Source organism: Choristoneura fumiferana, chromosome 20 (assembly GCF_025370935.1).
Source record: "Choristoneura fumiferana chromosome 20, NRCan_CFum_1, whole genome shotgun sequence".
NCBI classification, from domain to species: Eukaryota; Metazoa; Arthropoda; class Insecta; order Lepidoptera; family Tortricidae; genus Choristoneura; species Choristoneura fumiferana.
Genome location: NC_133491.1, coordinates 5020780 through 5046100, shown reverse-complemented (window position 1 = coordinate 5046100; position 25321 = coordinate 5020780). Strand labels below are relative to the sequence as shown.

At 36.3% G+C, this 25321-nt stretch overlaps 1 protein-coding gene across 9 annotated transcripts in view; it reads right to left on the bottom strand.

The window, feature by feature from the left end:
* LOC141439211 (atrial natriuretic peptide receptor 1-like) overlaps positions 1-25321 on the bottom strand; it is a 456076-nt gene that overhangs the window by 69969 nt on the left and 360786 nt on the right. For 5 of the 9 annotated variants that reach the window (XM_074103397.1, XM_074103395.1, XM_074103396.1 and 2 more), the window contains exons 2-4: positions 16667-17601; positions 16295-16488; positions 11397-11610 (exon numbers count right to left, since the gene is read on the bottom strand). The exons of 1 other annotated variant lie outside the window; for it this stretch is intronic. In XM_074103397.1, coding sequence (XP_073959498.1) covers positions 11397-11610; positions 16295-16488; positions 16667-17555 — 1297 coding nt within the window. In that variant the 5' untranslated portion in view covers positions 17556-17601. Of the gene's footprint in view, positions 1-11396; positions 11611-16294; positions 16489-16666; positions 17602-25321 lie in introns of those variants that run through there. 3 more of the 9 variants (XM_074103401.1, XM_074103400.1, XM_074103399.1) reach the window with 2 other exon arrangements.

The following is a 25321-nucleotide window of genomic DNA, read 5'->3' as shown; positions in this document are numbered from 1 at the left end:
TAATCATACTGTTCTAATCCCTTTTAGACTCCTCCAAAGCGTCTCTCAATTTTGGCATGTTGTTTAGGAATTTCAGATCAAAGACTTCAAAAGCAAAGTTTTCTAGTACCCCCAATATTAATGCATCCAGTATGATCACTATGCATCGTTACGAGTTGATCACATCCTAATGCATTAGACATGAGCTGCGTTTGTGCAGGGTACGTTGCATCAACATTTACATTTTTATCTGAAAATTCGGTACAAAGGAATTGGGAAAAGAAAATTCTTGCTTTAACGTGTAACCGCTAAATCTAGAGGCATAACAATTTTGCACTGATGTTCGTCATACAACATCGTTAATAAAGACTACGATGATATTATTTTATGAATTTCGATTCGTTTGTTAGATCTAACGGTTTAGGCGAGCGAAGCCGCGGGTAAAGATGTAATAGATAAATCTCAAGGTCTCGTTTGTTAAAGTACATAATTATATTACCGAAATGTTAATCCACAAACACTCTGTTTTTTAGTGTAAATTACAAGTTTAATATGGATAAGACTAGTACTAGTACAAGTAAGTATTTATTTTTCATCACACTTGCTCGTAAACAGTGTCGTAACATGCAGGCTACCTTGGTTGCAAGCCCCCAAATAAAACCCTAGACCTTAATGTGCTTGTCATGAAACCCAAGGTCGGTAAATGAGTCATTGCGCGTTGAAATTTTATTTTCATGAAGCCTAAGGTCGGTAAATGAGTCAGTGCCCGTACTAATGCTGCTGCGCGCGCTGCTGCAGGACCACACCCCCACACGCGCTCAGGCGCATGCTGCGGGAGGGGGAAGGCGGCGCTACCAAGAGCGCAGCCTAAGGTATCGCCAATATTTGGAAGAATTATACTTGCTCGTAAACAGTGTCGTAACATGCTGGCTACCTTGGTTGCGACCCCCCAAATAAAACCCTCGACCTTAATGTGCTTGTCATGAAACCTGTGGTCGGTAAGTGAGTCATTGCTCGTGCATATTTTCTTGTCATGAAGCCCAAGGTCGGTAAATGAGTTTGATACTGCATGGCGTGCTGCTCGTGCTGGCGTGTTGGTCGGGGGAGGGGAGGGCGGCGGGTGCTGGCGATAAGATAACTGTAAGACCAATAAACAACATATTATCTAATAAATAAATCTATCTATCTATCTAACCAATTGCACTAGTCAATCCATACTAAACTTGTAATAGCTACTTCAAATCCGCTCTCCATAAATTACATATGCAAAGGGAGTTATACCGCAGCATACAACAGTATTATGTGGTTGATAGACTTACAAAAAAGGATTTACGAGTATGGTCATGCTCCGTACTCACAAAGGGAATTATTGTCAACCAGTGCTTAAAGGAAATTAAATAACATATCAGCTTATTAAGGTATAAAAGCTCTCATGTAATTTATTGAATCAGGCGTAGGTTCTTTGCGGAGGTCCTCAATGAACTGAAATAATTACTTTGCTCACCCGCGATTAGGCTTGCTATGAATGCGGGTCGTGGGTGAGCAATAGTTATTTGTGTCACAAGGATGCAAAATAGTGTATTTACGGCTAGGGCGTACGTTGAATCCAGAACGTGGCAAAGGATTCTACAATAGAATCCTGCGCGTAGCGAGGGATTATAAAGTAGAATCCTGAGCATAATGAGGGATTCAAGTGTTAACGCCCAAGATGAAAATAATTTTGCTCGCGAGTGGCTCATACAACTTTTCACACCGAGCATTAAGAAACTTGAAGAAATAAATAATCTAAATATTATTAAAGAACAACCAGCATATAAAATGGCGTGGCTTTACAATTATCAACGTGAAAAAATGGCATTTGCAATAAAACACTTAGAAAAGCCTTGAACAGAAAAGTCGCACTTTGCTCCATCTCGTCAGGGAGGAAAAGTTTCTTTTCTGAAGGAGAGGTGTGAAAAGCAATTGTTTCAGTTCATTAGCTCTCATTTACTCGTAAAAATGGATGATACATACACACTGATTGGGTAACTTAGTAAATTTTTTTAGCGGATTGGATTCCCAGCGAATCTTACCGGATTGTTTGCTTGCACTGCTGTGCTTGGACGTGGAGAATACAATACAACACAATGACTCTTTATTGTACACCGAAATAATAAGCGATACAGAAAACATGTACAGAGAGAAAATGACAAGGTATTCAGGCAGCCTTGTTGCTTCAGTGTGAGAGCGAAAGAGGCAGAGAAGAAGTAACACAGCCGGAAAAATTGCTGGCGCACTCTAGGCTTACAAGGCATCTCAGTTTTTTTTTTAAATGATGATTCTCAAAAGGTTTAGAACTGACCCGAAGTGATTCGAAGATTTTGGGATCCCTTGTTATTTTAGACTAAATACATAGAAAAAGACAAGTAATGACTACTTTAACATTAAAAGCTACTTCATAACATAAAATAATTTTGTATTTATAGAACTTACGGTAGGTATAATAAGATGCAATCACTGACTTCTACCACATAAGTAAGCTAATGAAGAAGCCATATAGATACCATTTAAGTTTGCAATTGTAACAAAATTACATGCTGGTAGATCGAATTATTCCGTGATCATGATAGATGCAACTGCGTCGAAGTAATGAGAACTCATATCGAAAATACAAACTGAGACATGGATGCACAGAAAAATCAGAAAAAGAGACCAGCACTGGGAATCGAACCCAGGTCCTCAGCAATCCGTGCTGCGTGCTATAACCCCTACACCACTGCTCGACAGGAATCTAGACACGAATTTTTCCTATGCATACATATCTCAGGTTGCTTATTTCTACTATGCTACTTAAGCAGCAGCACCGGTAAAAGTAACAAATTTCGAATTGAAATAAAAAATACAAAAAGACTCCAAAAAACTAATCATATTGAGAAATCATTAAAGGTAATCATGATCGATATCCCGTAACAAATATATCTACTGTCATACCTATGTAAAAATCCTCTAATGTAATCTGGGATGAAGTAAAGTGACATCCCTTTTGACGCTTTATGTCAGATATGTAGAATGTCAGATTCTCAAAATATCAGATTCTCTATATGCCACTTTCTCATGGTACACTCAAGTTAATTATGTATCGAAAATACAAACTGAAACACAGATGCACAGAAAAACCAGAGAAAGAGACCAGCGCTGAGAATCGAACCCAGGTCCTCAGCATTCCGTGCTGCGTGCTATACCGCTACACCACCACTGGCATGCACCACATATCTCAGCTTGTTTGTTTCTAATTTAGTCACTTACGCTGCTTAAGACATATTTTACAAAATTTTACTAAATTATTAAGATCATAATGAATGTTCCTCTCATCCAATCAAAGGTTGACTGGTAGAGATCCCTTAAAGGGATAAGTTTTCATTGTTTGTCATCTGTGTTTGTTTACTTATTTTGTACAATAAAGACTTTACATACATAATGATAGTTATTTATTACTTATTATTAGTTTTGTGCGATCAAAATTTCGGAAAATGTAAAAGATGGCAACCCTAACTTTCAAACCCAACTGATATTAGATGGAGTCGAAACGTGCCTCTAGGTAAATCCGAGAGCTGCCAGGATTAACCAATTTCATTCCTCGAAGAAATTGATTGGAATTTAGAGAAAATCCCTTTTGTTGGCAATGCATTTTGGTACTCGGCGCAATTCGCGGGGGTCACAGTATTCGTAATGAATGGTAAGAGTACTGGATTGAATGCTCGACATTTTTAATCTTGGCTGTACCTAAAACTCTGCTTTTAATTTTCCTGTTTCTTATTTTCTCATCTTCTTATTTTCATATTTTACAAGTTTTTGTATTTTTTTAAGATTTTTAGCAAATATTTGTTAAAGATTCAATCTTGCAAGTTGAATCACTTTCTTCAAGTAAGAATTGAGTTGTTTGGTATGGGTATGGAGTTTATGGCAATACTTATGTCAAATTTTCTGGATAAACAATTTTTTCAAGGCTATTCAAAGACAGAATAAATAGGCTGTTTCTCAACCAGTGAGCGCAGCTTTGGCCTCATAAGCCCTTCCCAGCAATTGAATCACTGCTTAGTTTAAATAATAACAGTCACCAACTAAAGGCAGAAAAAAAACAATTCTGAGATACGTGGAAGTGTAGAAACCTAATTTTTTGGAAACTAATTTAAGGAAATTCACTTAACATTCCCCCATGGGAAAATAGCGAGGTGGGAAAAGGTGTGATAATTAAATCAAGCTCCAACGGCTCAAATCGTTTAAAATTTAATTCCAAACAGATTTAAAGCTTCATTTAAACGTTGCGGGAATTATTGTGCCAGTACGTTACATCGCGGAGCCGCCCGGCAACCCTATTATTGTGTCAGTACGTTATATCGCGGAGCCGCCCGGCAACCCTATCATTATGCCAGTAATGATTCCCACGGGAATTCTTAAAAATCCCGAAATTTCAATTCAGCTGCTGGATCTAATTATTTTACGTGTGCGAAGGCGCATGTAAACACTAGTGGCTAAATATCGACGATAATGTACCGCATCTCACATGATATTTCCCGCGGCGTGTAAATGAGGCTTAAACGGGCACGTTTTCCTGGCAATTAATAGGTTCTCCGTGTATTAAGTAAATTAGCTTTAATTTCATTTAAACGTTTACGAAATACGTGGTTTTTTTGTGATACAAGGAAAATAAACGGGGACGAGTCACATGATGGAGAGTGATTATCGCTATGCAACATCATCATCATCGTGACGTGAACCGCTATTCATCAATAAGGGTTTCTTCGACGGGCGAAATACCGCTAGATGGCGTTAGTATCGAGATGTCCGTTTGACGTTACAACCTTGTCGAAAATACAAACTGAGACATGGATGCACAGAAAAACCAGAAAAAGAGACCAGCACTGGGAATCGAACCCAGGTCCTCAGCAATCCGTGCTGTGCGTGGTCAGTTCCAAAAGAATGTGACGACTCTCGATGAGAGCGAAACATAGATGTCGCTAGTGCTGCTGCTTAAGTAGCGTAGTGGAAAAAGCAACCTGAGATATGTGTGCACAGGAGAAATTTGTGTCTAGACTGGCCAGCGGTGGTGTAGGGATAGCACGCAACACGGATTGCTGAGGACATGGGTTCGATTCCCAGCGCTGGTCTCTTTTTCTGGTTTTTCTGTGCATCCATGTCTCAGTTTTTATTTTCGATATGGTTTCACGGGATACCCGTAAAAGTAACGAATTTGGAGTTGCAATAAAAAATACAAAAAGACTCCAAAAAATCAATCATAAGTTACAAACTTGCTTGCGATTGGCTCATTTAGTTATTTGACAATCCTCAAACGTGACACTAATGTCAAAGTTATCAAACGAAACTCACAGAATGTATCGAAAGTCATCAGACTACTTTATGGAGAACCCAACCTCGTGCCTCGAGAGCTCACTGGCCCGAAGTTGATCGAAGTTTACCGAGATAAATAGTTTCAGCAGTTTGTATGAAGACGTATTTGGCATAGTAGGGTACTTAACGTTTAAACATCTCTGAAAACCAAAATAAAAGTTTTAACTTAAAATCATAGCTTAATTAATTGCGAATGACTATGGATACATTTATGTTGATAATGTAAATTAATCTACTAGATGTGAATACTTAAATGAAAAAAGGCATTTGACCCGCTATGCCCCGTGTATAGGGGTAAAGTGGAGTCTCCTATGGGGCATTGTGGGGTGGTCATAATAAATAACGAAACACAACTTTCAAACGAAATAGTTTTAACGAAATAGTTTTATTTCTTAGCAACATAACGACAGTTAAAAAAAAAACAAAACTAACTACAACACTAGCATAACAAATTCAGTACTAATCACAATCATAAGTACGTTTTAGAAAGGATCGGTGTTCAATTTCAATTTTTTTTTTAAGAAAAACACTGGTTTTGATATTTTTGTTTATATCACACAAACGCGTGCTGAAATGGCGTGGCTCGCCTATGAAGGTCGTTCTCCGACAGGACCAATCATAGCGACGCATTTGACAGTTTTTACGGCGTTTGCTACGAGCTGCATAAGGCTCGCCCCGCTATGCCCCCCCCCCCCAACCCCTAATACGTGTGTTTTATGTACTGCTTACTATGTGTTGGTGCGCAATAGAGAGTTTTTGTATTGTAATACTGTTACCATAGAGCGAGAGAGCTAGAGAGAAATTAAAAAAAAAACAAATAACAAAATTTTGTAGGAAGAGATTGCTCTGAAGCGATAAGGCCGCCTACCTACCTGTGTATTTTGTACTGTTTGGTATGTGTTGGCGTGCAATAAAGAGTTATTGTATTTGTATTACCTATATGGTATAACGTGGGTCCAATGGGGGTAAAGTTCAATGACGCTATAAGCCACAACGCTGTTTTTCAGTGTGATTAATATAAAAAAACATGAACATGGACACAACTAAAATCATGTCAAATATCCATGTCACACCCGTGCCGGTTATCGTTGAGAACGATACACTCGAAGTTGTTGACCACTGTTTAACTTGGACAAGGTGTCCAATTGGGCCCGAAGAATCCATCTCAGATGGGCAGCGTTCGGGAAACTTCGTGATATCTTCTCGTCCAATATTCCGGAGTACCTGAAGACCAGTGTGTGTTGCCAGTGATGACTTATGGCGCTGAGACGTGGTCCTTGACTGTTGGCCTTTTAGAGAGGCTTCTGAGCACGCAACGAGATACGGAGAGAGCTATGCTTGGAGTTTCTTTGCGCGATAGAATCCGGAATACGAAAATTCGTCGAAGAACTAAAGTCACCGACATAGCTGGAAAAATATGCAAGTTGAAGTGGCAATGGGTGGGCCACATCGCTCGAAGAACAGATAACCGTTGGGGGAGAAAAGTCCTCGAGTGGCGATCACGAACCGGAAAACGAAGCGTTGGCAGGCCTCCCACCAGGTGGACTGACCACATCGTGAGAGTTGCGGGAAACCGGTGGATGCTCTGCGTCATATTTGTAATGTGTTGGCATCGATCCGGATAAAAAATTGTGTAACTGTCTATATACTTTTGAACGGAGGCTGGATCGATTTGACTGAACAGGCTGTTTAGAAATCCGATTTGCGGGGTTTGCAGGCGTGTCGGCTAATCCTGATTACGGGGTGTACATTTAATGAAAACACTCACGTTTGTCAGTTTTTTGAAAGTTTACATGGAAAATTACATTACACCAACTCACAATAGTAGATTATTGTCGTGGCCTGGAAGTAGGCAATTGCTGGCTGAGTATGAGTATTAAACGGAGAGCTTGCGAGTCCGATTAACTAATACGATGCCAGCAATTGCTATTCCAGCCGAGACTAATATATAAGGCTTTTCTCAAAAATGGTGAATTCTGAAATAGAATAAACTTTTTCTCAAAATATATTATTTTATTCCAATATTTTTCTTATGCTTTCCTGCCTTTTTTCATTAAAAATAAACACTGTTTCAGACCCAATAAAAAAGTCCGTAGTTCCAACAAAGTATCTTACCGGCCATTACTTATACATGGCTGTATACGACTTGTGACAACATTTCCATGGCTTTTTTAACTTAAAAAAAAATTGTGACTGATTGCAGGCGCGCTAATTTATAATTGTCGAGCTAGCGCGCCTGCAATCTTTTTTAACTTTTTAATTTTTCGCTGACCATAAACTATACACTTCATTGTCTGATATGTAAAGAATAATGTCAACTTTTACGGACATTTTTGAGAAAAATAATATAATAGGCGTGATTAACACCCGGAAATCTATACAAATATGAGCACGGGTGTATTAAAAAAACAAACCACATCATAAGCGCACGCGTATCGCATACTAAACGCATTCCTGTGGAAATATGCAAACCATTAATATGCAGCATAGCACTTTGATCAAATCAGTTACCAATCCCAGTAAAAATTTGCGTCATCTTTTAACTGTATTTCAAATACATTTTTTTTTTATCTTTCGTGGTGCTTAGAGTATGGTTAGAATATTATAGTTGTCAAGTAATAGCAATTATATTCGTTCCAATATGTATTAATAAAGAACTTTGACAACAAAAACAAAACTTTTGGTTAGCAGTAAAATCGTCTAATTTTAACGGAATGAAACTAATTTGAACAGTGAAATGGTATTAAATCAATGAGGGTTTTACTACAGGCGAAATATCGCTAGATGGCGTTGGTATCGTGAGGTCCGTTTGACGTTTTAGTCTTGCTTGCGATTGGCTCATTTAGGTTATTTAACCAATTATGATTGGTTTTTTGGAGTCTTTTTGTATTTTTTATTTCAACTCCAAATTTGTTACTTTTACGGGTATCCCGTGAAACCATATCGAAAATACAAACTGAGACATGGATGCACAGAAAAACCAGAAAAAGAGACCAGCGCTGGGAATCAAATCCAGGTCCTCAGCAATCCGTGCTGCGTGCTATAACCCCTACACCACCGCTGGCACTGCTGGCATGGTTTTCCCAGCGCTGGTCTCTTTTTCTGGTTTTTCTGTGCATCCATGTCTCAGTTTGTATTTTTGATATTTAACCAATCACAAACTTGACTCAAATATCAAACGGACCTCACGATGCTAACGCCATCTAGCCATATTTCGCCTATCGGAAAACCCTCATTTATCGATGTTTCGCCGAATGTCTTCCCGTGTCAACGAAGCGCTTGGGGTTTAAGACCAAAACTAAAGTAAGGACGGATTTCGGGGAATGGTAAGGCGAGGTTAATTTCAAAAGCGTGCGTTAAATAACTTACAAGAAATATAAATAGAAATACCGGCCTGGCCTATAATAGGAGCAAAAAATATAACATAGATCGTACTCGTCAAACTTCAGCGACTTTTAAAAATAATAGATTCCTTAAATTTTCCCTTTTTCATACAAAGTAAATAGAATAATCAATGTACTCCATCTTATCCTTAAGTTTTTTATCTATCTTACGTCAAAGGTAAGAACGATGAGCTTTATCCTCATCGAATTCCTTTTAACAACTGCGACAACTTTGCCATTAAATTTTAATCCGTGTTTAAGAGCACTTAGTTAAATTAAACAAACGGGCCTTAACAAATAAAGTTTCTGTTAAACTAAGCTTTTAAAGTGAAGACTAAGCTGATTACAAAGGTTGCGGTTTCGCAGTATCATTAAAGACTAAAGAGTTTTGTCTCTATCCTCGAAACTAAATTAGTATTTTTATACGCTTAATTTATTTATTTATTGACAGAGCGACCCCGAAATATCTCCTTCTGAGCTTGAATAAAAATGCTTTCGTATCGTTTTGCATCCATTCCCGAAATATTTGTAAGCAGGTTGGATAATTTTAATAAATTTTCTCGTCGTTTGGTTTTATTATAGGTTTCCGTAACTCGCAAAACGAAAAAAACGCCCTTGTACAATCTGTTGTCCGTCTATTTGTCTATTTGTCTGTCAAAATCCTTTGTTTAGCAATGTACGAAGGTATCAAACTGAAATTAATATAAAATACTCAAGTTTGCTATCTCTTAAAGCAGTGAAAAATTCAAACTTCTAAGTCAACACAATCGAACGATACAGTTATTAAAAGAAGTGTTTTCATACTAATTGGCGTAATCTAGGTAAAAACCTATGGGTTATCTTCTTCCAGTTGTCGTAGAAACTTGAAATTCAGTATGAAGATAGCTGTATTAGCACGATCAATAAAAAAAGTCTGAAATCTCTAGGACAATATCGACCTCGGTACTTCATAAAGATTAAAGAACACCCTCCGTACAGCCCAAAAGTCTCGCCTCGTTAAAGCCCTTATGATTCCTTCAATTTTTCAAAAATCAAGCAACGACTTCGTGGTCAAAGGTACGCCTGAAGAAGCGGCTGAGGCATACAAAACGCCATATTGGAGACCCCGACTTCGGACTGTAATAAATGTTTCGAAACTGGTTCGATCGAATGAAAAAGTGTATTACATATCACGGTGATTTTTTTGAAAAACAAATACCATTTAACTCTTAAATAGTCTTTAGTTTTTCCAAACGACACAACTTAAAATGCACCCCTCGTAGTTAGCACAGTCAATAAAAAAAGTCTGAAATCTCTAGGACAATATCGACCTCGGTACTTTATAAAGATTAATAAGGCCTCTGATTACTATACTCCATCGGTTATATACATACAATCACAATATTGAATCACAAGTCTTAATTTAGACGTAATGAACCATTGTGTCCGTATAATAGTATGTGACGAAATATTTCGGAAACCCAAATCGTTGGCACGGGTGATGATTAAAAGCATTTGGTACTGGCTGCAGTCCAAGACAATCAATCGTGTTTATGAATTTCCATTCACTTTGGATGTTTACTGGAAAACCAAAGTGAGTTTGGCCTATTAGCGCTACATTAGATATTTTCTACTGGATTACCCTTCAAAACACCTTCAAGATTACCCGATATTTCGACGAACTTACGAAGATAAAGAAATTGGGGGGTAATGTAAATGTATATGGGTATAAACCAAGGTACATCTTTGCCTCTAGCGGCATGTACATCTTTGCCTCTAGCGGCACGTACATCTTTGCAGTAAATTGTTGCCATAGTTGACACTTTACTACAGAAGCATTCGAGGAGTTAGAACAAAAACGTACAGTAACTGCCTTTTACACAAAAGGCAACAGTAGGTAGATGCACGAATGAACGTTACAGGTTTGTAAATTTTCGATTAATACACCCACGAGATCTCGTTCAATACCGTTGATATCGACAACTTGACGAAAAAAATGGATTTGAATCAAATCGCATTTTTTTTTGTTAGCTCTTGAGCGTTTTTGATGTATCCACTCTACCTAATCCATTTTTATAAATTATAATAATTTAAATCACGACAAAAATTCAAGATTGATTTCATGTAAACCTCCTTTTCTTCGAACAAAAAATAGGCTGTAACATCACAAGAAAAACTTACAACATTTCATTTAATCGTTTATTTATCAACCCTGTTACAACCCTGTTTTTGTAACTTTGTTTAAAAGCCATACGTCAAACTCAAAGTTTAACGAACGCAAACACTTAACAATGGTTGAATCTTCAATTGACAGAAATATATTACTCTACACAGGCCGTATTGTCTAACGCATAGTCGTTTGCGATTGCATTCACCATCTCTTTCTACCCTCGTCTTATACCGTGTGACAGCAAGAAGTGGTGAAAAAAATTGTGATTAGGCAATAAGGCCCCTGAGGCCGTATAGCCTAACGCTGCTCACGCTCGCGATCGCAATCAAATGACGGATTTCGCATACAAAAACTATCATTTGATTGCAATCGCGAGCGTCAGAAACGTTAGGCAAAATGGCCCTGGTTTAAACTTAAAGCGTCATTATGGAACTGCTGTTTTGTCGCATGTACATTCCAATCATGCTGAATCTTCGGATGAAATCAAATTTACTTACTTCTGGTGCTTAAAGACAACTTTTGCAGGAGTTGTTTTAATTTGGTGGAAGTGGTGTTCATTTCATCGAAAGGTATGTTCGGTATGCTGGAACCTGAGTCTTTTTGGAGGACTGAGAAGACAGCACTTAGGGTCAAGAAGCAAGGACTGTTCCCGTGCCCACTCGCCGGGTCGTTGTTGTGGTACAACATGCCCAGACGATGCCAGTTAAACTCCTGTAACAAAAGAGGAATATGTTTATACTAATGCCGTAAGCCGTAATATGCTAAATATTTTTGGGCCATTTTAGTTAACTCTTCATTCTTTTCCACGTTTGCTGACGTTTTATTAAAGAGTGCTTTGCGCCAGTCTGGTGAAACATACAGCCCATTTATCTTAAGAAAATTCAAGTCAAGTTCATAAGACTATCAACAACTTGAATCCTTTCAGCTTTTAACTAACAGAGGATAGACTTACAACTTTAAGAGGATTCTTAATAATTATTATGATAATCTGAAAGAAAACTTTCTTGAACTTTGTTACAGATATAAATACTTGCAGAGGTGCAAATATCGGCTTTTGGAGATTGAGACTTAGTAATTACGTTTGTACAGTCAAGTTAAAGGATATCAACACAGCCAAAGTTACAAAAATATGTATACGCGACTTTATACACTTAATATTAAGGTCGTGTATACATATTTTTGTAACTTTGGCCGTGATATCTTTGCAATTGACTGTACTAGCTACACAAGTCAAGTAAGGCATTCGAAATTCTGTAATTCTAATGAAGTTATCATCATCACCATATCAGCCGTAGGATTTCCACCGCGTTGAACAAGGCCTCCCCCATAGACCTCCAGTTGGTTCGGTTGGAAGCTGCCTGCATCCACCGTGAACCCGTGGCTTTAACCAATGATAATGTTAATGTTATTATAGTAGGTATTTGACAAAAAAAAACGTTAGATTGATCATTTCAATAAATGTTCGGTTTTGTCAAGACTTACTCGTATGTTGGGTTGACAATCTCGACAGGTAACGCTTAGAGGACATTGTGACGTTTAGTGAACTTTGAATTAAGAAAGCATTTTCTTAGTCTATTATGCTTATAAAATTGAGACCAGTCACTTACATATCATTAAAATAATGATCATTATCATCAAAAATCATTTCGTGTAGAAGAGAAAAACTTCATTAACTGACGTAAGTGATTAGTGTCTTTGTTATAATAGTAGTCTTACATGAATTAATTGTAACATAAACAATCAATCTAAAACTTGCAAGTTTGATTTGTAAACTAAATGAACTAAAAACGGTGAGCAATAGAATATTTAAAAAAAAAAACAATTTCATTCAAACCTCGTGATAAAAAAACAAACAAAGTATAAGCCACAATAAAGTAAAAAGTTTAAGACAAAGACACATTGACAGGAGATAAGTAAATACTAACATCAAGATGGATAAAGATTAACTTAAAATACGTACATTTGCAAAAACCATATGAAAAAGGCAAAAGAAATGCACATATCAATTTCTTTAGGTAGAGTATTATCAGTTCATGTATGAAGTATTTAAAAGAACAAAATGTCTTTACAAGTATGTAAATAATATTTTTGAGCTAAGTCTTATTATGACAGAAATAGATGTAGGTAATTATTAATAAGAAGATTGAGAGTATTTTCTATTGTAATACTGAGGTAAAATACGAAAATATGTCCAAAAAATGTGCTACTCTTACTTGATCAACTATCGACATTCACTAACCCCCTGTTCCACCATCCACTGATTAAATTTATTTGAACAATAAATGTGATGCCGTCTCTTTTTGTTTTGTTCGAGTAGGCGGAGACGGCATCACATTTATTCAAATAAAATTAATCAATGGATGGTGAAGCAGCCCCTAAATCATTATTTTGTTCGCAAAAACATTTCTTTCTTGTCGTCTTACATCCAAAACTCACTACCATTTTCATCAATTGGTCAATAATTTGAGTTAACCTTAAACCTAATTTATATTCTGTTTTGATAGGTTTTTGTTAGATATTTATTTCTTACTCCGCTATACTACGCAGTTAATTCGTCACGAGAGTAGCTACAATGCAAATTGTGTCTGTAACCTTAACGTTTTTAGCCAAAACTGTTCGAGACTTAGTCAGTTAGTTAGTTATGGGTTTAGTCGTCATTTTCAATGTGAACATGCCATCATATAGTCGTAATAACACTTATCCTTGAGACGTCTTTGTTTTTATGTCAGATTCGTTCTGGTGATACATAGGTCAGTGTTTGTCTAGTAATAGTACGATCAAAACTTGTTAATGATTTGATTTACCTATATAGGTACTGAATCGAGACAGAGATGTCTTTTGATTCCGCTGAAGCAACGTTGGTACTCATAGTCAAATTAAATTTTTATTCAAAGTAACAAATTCATTGACTATTTTAATCAAATCTATAACCATGAACTAAAATAATTTCCTTGCTCATCCGCGACCTTACGATAGCTAAGCTTATGCAAAATATGCGTGTTCATGCAGTTCCTCCACCTCCACACTGTAAGAACACACACAAATCACACAAACCCATCTATCACCACCACCACACTACACTGACGCGTTTCGAACTCAACCAGAGCTCATCTTCAGAGTGACACAACCGTACACCATGCTACCAGTTGTTAGACTAACGAACCACAACCACCGTTTTATCTTGTCACTGTAACTACCCAAGTACCCACATACGTTTTATGAAACAAAACTACCCACAAATTATTAATAATTTTTTAACCGTCCTTCAAAACTACCTTGATTTTTATTTATTTACTGTCAAGGCATGTTTTATTAACTACCATTGCTGAAATTAGATCCAAGCCGTAGCAAGGGAGATGAAAAAATTCGTATGTGGGTACTTGGGTAGTTACAGTGACAAGTTAAAACGGTGGTTGTGGTTCGTTAGTCTAACAACTGGTAGCATGGTGTACGGTTGTGTCACTCTGAAGATGAGCTCTGGTTGAGTTCGAAACGCGTCAGTGTAGTGTGGTGGTGGTGATAGATGGGTTTGTGTGATTTGTGTGTGTTCTTACAGTGTGGAGGTGGAGGAACTGCATGAACACGCATATTTTGCATAAGCTTAGCTATCGTAAGGTCGCGGGTGAGCAAGGAAATTATTTCAGTTCATTGATATGGACCTCCGCAAAGTAACGCCTGATTCAATAAATCTATAACCAATTACTACAGTGTTTCTACAAAAAATAAGCGTTGAAAGAACAAGAAACATCGACGTTTCTAAAGAAAGTAGAGATTATTTGGCTGGGATATAAATGCACCTGTGAATATTTTCCTGTACGGCTTTTATTGGAATTCATATAAACGATGTTTTCTAAGTGGTTCCATGATATCAAGTTAAACAAAAAAATTCTAACTAAATTAAAAAAAGCTGGATCTTCTTACCGTTAGCAAGGAACGTTTAAAGAATTGATTACGGAAAGGCTCAATGCTTGGATTCAGGTGTCTCAGATATATTACCTGCAATTGTGAGTGAGATTTTAGATTTCATTTCCTCGAAGCCATAAATAACGAATATGAATAGTCCTCTCGTTCTGAGAGGAGGCCTATGCCAAGCAGTGGGACATATATGGGCTGGGATGATAAATAACGAACTGATAGCATTTGATCTAATTGAAGTTGTTTTAAATTTACTCGTTGACTTCTTGAATGATTTTATGTTGGTATTAAAAATATAAAATTACAATTACAATAATCGTCAGAGACAACATTGAGATAGGTGACAATAATGAAGTACTGTCACATTTACCATATTGTGTAAATATTTAAGAAACATGTATTAACAACGGTAGAAATTTTACATTACATTACATTAAAGAATATTTGAAGCCCATGTGGATAGGGTGACATTTACGTTACGTATTTTGTTCCCACTCTATTTGTATCAGTCAGTGCCTGAAATCACATGTCTTCAGTGTAAAATGAGTTGATCTCATAAAACACTGACTCAGATCACGTATTATTACAGGCCACGTACCGTTGTCCACCGCCGGGACCACAACCCGGTGAAACGCTTGTTTACGGATACCCCGATTTAAAATTATATTCTAAATTGTAAAATGTTAAAATTAGTGTATCCTTTATTCAGTGGTATTGTCTTAAATGACTTTTTACACAAGATTTTTTTAATTTTATAAACATTGTTTTTTAATGTATTTTTTGTATAACCTCTAAAGGGCTGAAACCATTGTACGACGAAATCTATTTATTAACATCTAATTATCTGTATTCTTGCAAATGTAGTATTTGATTGATTGATTTTTAGTTTGTAATTGAATTCAAGAATATTGAACTTTCAGCTGAATGTATTGATAATTGCTACATTTTCTGCGCTGTTCAAATTCCTGAAGAGTAAAACGAATTAATATTATACGTTTCATTTTTCTTTCGACGCCAAAATTTACTTCAAACAGTAAAATTTACTTTCATGTAAGCAGTTTTCAGATATGCAAAGAAAGTGAAATTGATATTGTAAATACAAAAGAATCTTAATGTTACAACTTTGAAAAGAAGGAATCCAGTAATTACCATTGGACTGTAAATTCGCAAATAATTCGGTTCCCAGATCGCGATTGCTCGAGAAATTTCATTTAATGTAACATTCCTTTTCGCCAGTTTAAAATCCGAGTCACGTAGCGCGATTATTGTCATTGAATTATATTTTAAATTCCATCGGACTGTTTGAATTGAAAACGGTAAAATGGCTTTTTTCCAACAAATTTTGAAAGTTTAAAAGAAGCAAAGCAACAAATAATGAGACAAATAAAACAGATCATAAATTGGAGAAAATTGTTTTAAAGCAAAGAAAAAAACTAACAATACATAACACGAGTACAGTATATTTCGTAAATGAAATTACCTCGAATACTTTTCTGATGGCGATACCAGCTTGAGTATAGCTTCCCATCATTCTGGTAAGGGTTGTGTAGCTAGGGTGTTTGTGGGTGAACGCTTCTGCCTGCGCACCCGCAGTTAGCACGGGGATCCCCCAAGGACCAGCGTATCTCGACACAGGAGCTATAACGTACTCACACCCCGGGCCGATGAATGCATCTGTAATATTTATTCTACCGTTCATATCTAGTACCTAAAGTCTGAATTCTACGGTAACAATAATATGATTATGGTTGCAATGAATGTAACAGACTTTACAAAACACCCACGATCATTTTTATGGTTGTTGACAAAAAAATCCAAAAATTATGTGAAAGGAAGTATAAAGTAAATTTACCTGCAGAACCATTGACGTAGAATTCAAAAGCGGCAAGCGGTCCCTCAACAGAGGAACAGCTAGTGTCTCGATAATCCACCAAAATTTTCCAGCCAGGTAAAGGACCATCAGGCTTTGTAACAGCTGGTATTGCAATTTCCAATATTGGTAGCACTTTGACTAATGAAAATACTAGTTTTGGATTTGCTGGTAACAGAACCCCTAATTTTAATATCTTTTCATTAAACTGATGGGTCTCAGGCCTTAAATTAAAATTTATTCTCTTCACATAGTAAGGATTTGATATTAAATCATGAGGGTATCCTATTGCATTAGCGTCGTCTTGCACATAGCGGAACTTCTTCATGTATTGTGGATACTCGGTGATATTAGGAGCCTCGTATTTCTGATTGTAATCGTATCGTTTATCACCTTCTGGCACATCTGGACCAGAGTAAGTATCTGCTTTGTCTTCACCATCTGCTATCGATGCTCGGCTCTTACGGTGACTTTTCCAATGTTTGTCATCAGCTTTATGACCGTGCCAATACTTTGTAGACTCCTTGCTATGAACATGCAGTCCATGAATATAATTTTTATGTTTTAGTATTTTTTCGTTAACGCTATCATCACACTTAATTATCACAATATTCAAAATAAAAATAAAAACGAGGAGATATAACGTAGTCATATCTATTCTAATAGTCTTGTTTCGCGTTTTTGTTTTAATCTTGTGTGTTTTAGCATCGTCCATAAGGTTGTCCAGTTGTTGAATGCCATATTTTGTTCGGTCTCTCTCACATCGTCGTCTTCTTTTATAGTCCGCGCGATTTTCATGTGATATAGTTTTTCGCTTCAATGTCTTTGTATAATTTAATGGGAGAATCGTATGGACGATCTCCTCTAACATTTTATTTTACACTTATCTCATTTTATTTGGTTAAACTTCACCAACACTATATGTTATGAGCAATAAGTATTAATTATATGATTCATATGACACAAATGTGATAATCGCTGCGGTTTATGCATATATCGCAATTTAATTGCAATTACTGGCAATTAATAATTAACTCTGTTTATGGTCTTGCAACGTAATTCATTATTATGGAAACGATTCGAAAATAAGATTATTTATTTTCTTTATCTATGAAAAATTCGGTTATACTTATCACTAATAGCGCAGAAACTATGAAATTTTTCCGGTTTCAAGTTTTAAAATACTTGTGTGTTAAATTTTATCTATGCTAGTTGAGCTGTTATTGTGTGATGGGATATCCGATATTAACAATATTATTTATTAGTAGAATTATTTTTATAAGAGATAAAATTATACTAAAAAACTAAAGAAAAAGCATGGCCGACTTAAAGAAGGACAGGGTTCTCAATTTTAGTGTATTTTTGTGTATCAAATGCTTGTCTTCTGCAAATATAGGGTGAATGAGAATTGGCTAAACCCTTTTTAGACAACATCGTTGCATATTTTTAGGCATGATAGTAAAAAAAAACTTAAATAGATAGTATAAGCACTAATTTTAAAATGTTATTCAGTTAAGCGTCCTTCGCATAGTTTTACTAAAATCGCTAATTATTGTATTCTGTTTATGTCTGATATCTGCAAAGCTGAACTAACAGTACACAGACTGTCAACAACGGTTCGTTGTAGATACGAGACTGGAGCCATATTCAATTTATTATTTTAATACAAATGGCGTAGCGTATACCACGTGCATCATTTATCACGTGATTAATAAAATAATCTTTGTATCGAGACGTTACATGGATATAAATAGAATATATTACACTTGATTTTTATTTATAAAAGAATAAAGATGCTGACAGACAACGCGCAGTCTACCAATGGAGCTAGTCTTGACATTTGGCAGACAATGTCTTGAGATACTATTTTTTTCGAAATATTCACTTTATTTTTAATTCTTACACTAAGATAAATCCATGTTACCTATGAATAAAAAACCAATGATCTCAATTGTATTAAACACCAATAACGATAGCATTTTATGTTGAATACAGTCATTACCGGCGAAGTTATTTTTTGGCATATAATTACTGTAGCTACATAATATGTACCTGCATCAATATCTGCCACAGCGCAGCGTAGAAAAATATCTGACATGTCCTACCGACCCTGGAAATAGATATTTATGCACGCTTTGTTGTGTCAGATATTTGTGCTGGTGCCTGTATTATCATGGTAATAAAAAATATGAATACCTCTGACGAATTCCACAAATTGCAATACAAAAATTTAATATTTTCCGAGCAAATGTGGCACCAATCATCAAGGATTCGAGTCACAAAGCTCTTCTTTTAATATAGACACCCAAATTACTTCACGCATCCTGCATAGATAATATTAAAATAAAGTTGGCTACAGATAATCTACCTTATACCATATGAGATAAGGTCGGAAAGGCAATTGAACTGGTATGTTAATTGGTAAAAATGACGAATTTAAAATGCCGCCGAAAAACCTCAAAATGCGAACGAGAGCGCGCAAGTGTTTTCTGCTCACATTATATTTTTCATTATTATAACCTTTACTCGGTTTTACTCGTGGCATCGCTCGCGTAAATATTTAGATCCATTCATCAAATTTACTGAATTCTCATAGGAATTTCCAACAAATATATCGTTGAACTAAAAGAATTTCCTTGCTCACCCGCGACCTTACGATAGCTAAGCTTAAACTAAAGCTAAGCTAAGCTGGATGAACCTCCGCAAAGTAACGCCTGATTCAATAAATTAAATATATCGTTGTCTTCATTTGCGTTATATGACGATGGCTTGTGTTATATTTAATGTCTCTAGACAAAGAAGGTTATGATTTTGGAATTTTTCATAGATTCCGTGAGAATATCGAGATAAAAAGTAGCCTATGCTAATTTTAAGTCCCATATACCAAATCGTCTACATACCAAATTTCATTCAAATACCCGTTTTAACGTAAATGAGTATTAACTATTACACACAAATTTACGCACGCATGACACACAAACTTTTGCATTTTTATAATATTAGTAAAATTACTTGAAACTGAGGGCACTTCTTCTGTTTCTTCCTGTCAATGAGAAATATTTTTTTTCGTGTTTTCTACGTGTGAAAGTTGTAAGGAGAATAATAACTTTACTACCCGCCGGTAGATGGTGGTGTAAGCTTTTTGTGTAAAGGTTAATTTTAATTCGACTTTCATTCACAAGCCTTACACTTTGTCTAGTCTAGGTTTTATTAGTAGATTACAGCACTGTTAGATAATTTAATGTAAGTTCGTTATAGATTAATCTAGGAGACTACTAAATACATAAATGGCTTTTTAGCCATATGCGCGGTTGCGTTTGAGCTCGCGATGCATTTTTTCTAATTATTAATTTTTGTATCAATAACATCAGAATTGAAAGCATACAGAATTGACACAAGTGACATTTTCGTCGATGTTAAGTACTTCGTTTTTAGGGTTCCGGAGCCAAAATGGCAAAAACGGAACCCTTATAGTTTCGCCATGTCTGTCTGTCTGTCTGTCTATCCGTCCGCGGCTTTGCTCAGGGACTATCAATGCTAGAAAGCTGTAATTTTGCACGGATATATAAGTAAACTATGCCGACAAAATGGTACAATTAAAAATTAAAAAAAAAAATTTTTTTTTTCTCATCCAACCCTATAGTGTGGCATATCGTTGGATAGGTATTTTAAAACCATTTGCTAAGACGATTTTTCGATTCAGTGATGTGTTTGCGAAATATTCAACTTTAAAGTGCAAATTTTCATAGAAATCGAGCGTCCCCCCCCCCCCTCTAAAATCTAAACCGGTGAGCAGAAAAATTTGAAAAAATTCAGGATGGTAGTAAGTATATCAAACTTTCAAGAAAAACTATAACGGCTAAGTTTGCTTGAGAATTATTAGTAGTTTATGGGTAAACAGCAGCCCAAGGTATAAAATATACCTAAACTTGGAAGATTCCGTATAAAATACGAAATCCTTAGAAAAACATTACTTTTTTTTCGTAATGGCTACGGAACCCTATTTTGGGCTTGTCCAACACGCTCTTGGCTGGTTTTTTTCAAAACACGATACACCAACTCGACCAACTACGACTTGATCAACTGCGAAATATTTTTTACAGTGGGCGATTTTTATTCCGATCCCCAATCGATAAACGAACGTTAATAATTTTATTGCTATTTTTATAGGGAAGAACCATTAAAATTATTTTTATTCTTCCAATAGGTAGCTCGATTACGTTGTAAATATTTTATTTCCATTGATTGATTAATGCTAATTGTTGGCAAGAACGTGTCTAGAATTAATTAAACGGTTATTTACATACAGATATTTTTATCTTTAAATAAGGGATTCTTGCCTATAAATAATAGTCTGTGGTCAAGCCCCACTTTAAAAACCGGCCAAGAGTGTGTCGGACACGCCCAAAATAGGGTTTCGTAGCCATTACGAAAAGAATAAGTAATATTTCTCTAAGGATTTCGTAGTTTAGGTACCTATACATATAATTTACCTTAGGCTGCACTCGATAAAAATTTGCACTTTAAAGTTTAATATTTTGCAAACAAATAACTGAATCGAAAAATCATTTTAGCAACTTCGTAATGGTTTTAAAATACTTATCCAACGATACCTCGCACTACCAGGTTGGATGAGAAAAAAAACACCCCCACTACTCTAAAAAAAAATTTTCTATCCGTGCAAAGTTACAGCTTTCTAGCATTGATAGTCCGTGAGCAAAGCCGCGGATGGACAGACAGACAGACATGGCGAAACTATATAAAGGTTCCGTTTTGGCAACGGAACCCTAAAAACCGTTCACTTTTAAACCTAATTGTTATTCAATGTTGGTCACTGCCATGTCTCGTCCTGTGTTCCAAATAATATAATTGATGCTAGAACAGTGCGCGCTCAATCATCATCAAATGACATTTGATTGTTGTTTTATTTGCTATTATGATCCTATTTCGTAATATTTTATGTATTTATGAGTAAAGGTGCGACCAAACCGCTGCTTAAAAAACGGTGACGGCACGGAATCGCAGTGACGCACCGTATGCGCACCGTTTTTATGCGCATGCTCTCCACACCGCTGCTTAAAATACGGAATCGTAGTGACGCATCGTATGCGCACCGTTTTTTTGCATGCTTTCCACACCGCTACTTAAAATGAGCAAACGGTGCGGAATCGCAGTGACGTGTCACGACTTTTGTTCGGTAAAGACCTGAAGTTTACGATGCGCCACTGCGATTCCGTACCGTCACCGTTTTTAAAGCGGCGGTGTGGCCGCTCCTTAAGTCAGCAATTCAAGTACGCGTGGACTCAGTTTTATATCTCATTGTTCTTGCTTTTTTTGTTTCTTTCATGACTCTGCAGCTTAAAGGTTTTATGTTACATACTTTATTGTATTTTTAAGAATGTTTGGTTAACGTTAGTCGTTAAGTTGTTACAAGTAGGTATCGTTCTGATTGAGATCTTAGATTAACATGACCGTATTAAGTAAAGCGTTTGCCTTAGCGGAACTAAAATAACTATATTTATTGTTGTGTTTAGTAATCATAGAATCTTATAAGTTTTAGACGACCAGATGGCCTAGTGGTTAGAGAACCTGACTACGAAGCTTGAGGTCCCGGGTTCGATTCCCGTGTCGGGGCAGATATTTGTATGAAAAATACGAATGTTTGTTCTCGGGTCTTGGGTGTTTAATATGTATTTAAGTATGTATCTATCTATATAATTATATTTATCCGTTGCTTAGAGTACCCATAACACAAGCTTTGCTAAGCTTACTTTGGGACTAGGTCAATTGGTGTGAATTGTCCCGTGATATTTATTTATTTATTTATTATTTATTTATAAGTCGTCTTGTGAGCAGGGCGCATGCAACTGAGACGAAATATCGAGCTTCTCTAAAATCAAGGTTTTTTTTTAATTCGACTGGATGGCAAACGAGCAAGTGGATCTCCTGATGGTAAGAGATCACCACCGCCCATAAACATCTGCAACACCAGGGGTACTGCAGATGCGTTGCCAACCTAGAGGCCTAAGATGGGATACCTCAAGTGCCAGTAATTTCACCGGCTGTCTTACTCTCCACGCTGAAACACAACAGCACTGCTGCTTCACGGCACGATTTGCATGGTACGCGGAACAAAACCCGAATTTAAATCATTAAATTAGTCTAAGACATTGTGTCATAGAATCTTGTTTTGAATAATTTTAAGCAGTCACTCGGTAAGTATGTATAACTGTAAATTCTCTTCTCTTTTTTGCAAAGAAACAAGCTCAATTAACAAAAGTGGAGATATACGTACAAAGGCGAATTAAGCCCCACCGCTAAGTACAGTTAAAAATATCTGACACAAAAAAAAACGGCCAAGAGCGTGTCGGGCACGCCCAAAATAGGGTTCCGTAGCCATTACGAAAAAAATAAGTTATATTTTTCTAAGGATTTCGTATTTTATACGGAATCTTCCAAGTTTAGGTATATTTTATACCTTAGGCTGCTATTTACTCTTAATAAACTACTAATAATTCTGAAGCAAACTCAGCCGTTATAGTTTTCCTTGAAAGTTTGATATACTTACTACCATTCTGATTTTTTTGTTTAGCAACCCCCTAATGATTTTAAAAGACCGATGAGAAAAAAAATCACCCCACTTTACTTCTATGGGAGGTAGTCTAAAAAAATTTTTTTTTGAAATTGTTATTGTACCATTTTGTCGGCATAGTTTACATACATATTCGTGTAAAATTACAGCTTTCTAGCATTGATAGTCCCTGAGCAAAGCCGCGGACGGACGGACAGACAGACAGACAGACATGGCGAAAACTATAACGGTTTCGTTTTTGCCATTTTGGCTCCGGAACCCTAAAAACGTGCATAAATAGGTATCTGATACTATTTCTAAGGCCGGTAGGACGTCACAGATATTTTTTGCATGCTCCGCTGTGGCCGATATTAATGCAGGTGACTGTACGGTATGAGTTGGTTTTGCCAACACCGTATGAAAAAGTGCTTATTAACCATACTTTTTTTTTAGATGAAACTGACCGTGATTGACCCCTTATGTTAAGTGCAGATGAGGCCAAAGGTGTATCTCACTGATTCAGTAACTTATTGTACATACATAACTTACTTTATTGTTTGTTACAGTAGAAAATAGTACAAGAAATATGTAGCTATGAAGCAATTTGTTTTTCAGTTTATGTTTAAGCAATGTAATAACTTTAGGATTAAACTTCTTTAGTACTAAACTTTTTGCTGTCTTTTCCAAATTGCCTGGTAGGTGGTAATATAATTCAAAAATTGCATAAGGACACCAACTTATTTGAACATGAAAATATCGTTCCAAATTGATGAAAATTTATTACTTGCTTCGAAATAACTGATTGAATAAAATATTCCAACACTTGAGCAAATGAAAAAGATCGGTAATTTGCTATTTACTTTATTCGTATTTCAAAATACGACATGCATGTATAACTAAACGGTTCAACCTACGAATCAACTCATGTCATGATTAATGTGTCGGGAGCTGTCAGACTAGTTTTTTTTTTTGAACATTTTTTTTATTCAAATTCAAAAGTCAAATTTCAATCATTTTTTCAGTAAATAGACCGCAATGGGCACTTGCACACGTCATTTTTTAAAAGACCATTATTGCCAAGAAGAATGCGCCGCAAGAAACTTGTCAGAAAGTCATTTATTCAAGGAGTTAGGGCACTACCGATACCGCCATGAATTTTTGAAAAATCTTTCAAAAAAATTAAAATGAAATGGACCATTCCTGGTGTATAAATCGACCCCCAATTTTTGTGACTCTTATCGAACGTAACACTATGTTTGTAGGTAGGTATATAGGTGTGTATGACGGCATTATGAAACAAAATCGCCTGTCGGCGGTGAGAAATCTATTTGTGTCACAAATATGCACATAATTTCGACCATGGATCGCGTTGAATGTCGTTACGCTTGTTCGAATTTGAGGTTGGCGCGAGGTAAATACTAAAACGATTTAGAATGGTTTTTGGCAGTTGTACAGTCACCAGCACCAATATCTGACAAAACAAGCGTGCATAAATATCTGATACGACTCTATTTCTAGGGCCGGAACGTGTCAGATATTTTTGCAGGCTCCGCTGTGGCAGATATTAATGCTGGTGACTGTACCTTAGTTATATTGTACTTCTATCAAGTGCATACGCACTGAATAACGTCACTTTGTTTCAGGCTAGATAAATAGTTAGGTATAATATATTAGTGTTAAGGTACCTAAATCGGTATCAAAGCAAGTTATATGATGACTGAAACTTGGTCATAAATATGGTAACAAATTTTGTGAACGACGTTTTCAATAACTATTTTAATACTCGTTTTCGGATCCCTTGTTATTTAAGTCTACTTATATAGAAAAAGACAAGTAATGACTTCTTTAACATAACAAGCTACTTTCATAGCATAAAATAATTGTGTTTATAAAACTTACAGTAGGTATAATAAGAACTTCGAACGATCAGATGGCCTAGTGGTTAGAGACCCTGAATACGAAGCTTGAGGTCCCGGGTTCGATTTCCGTGTCGGGGCACATATATGTGTGAAAAATACGAATGTTTGTTCTCGGGTCTTGGGTGTTTAATATGTATTTAAGTTTGT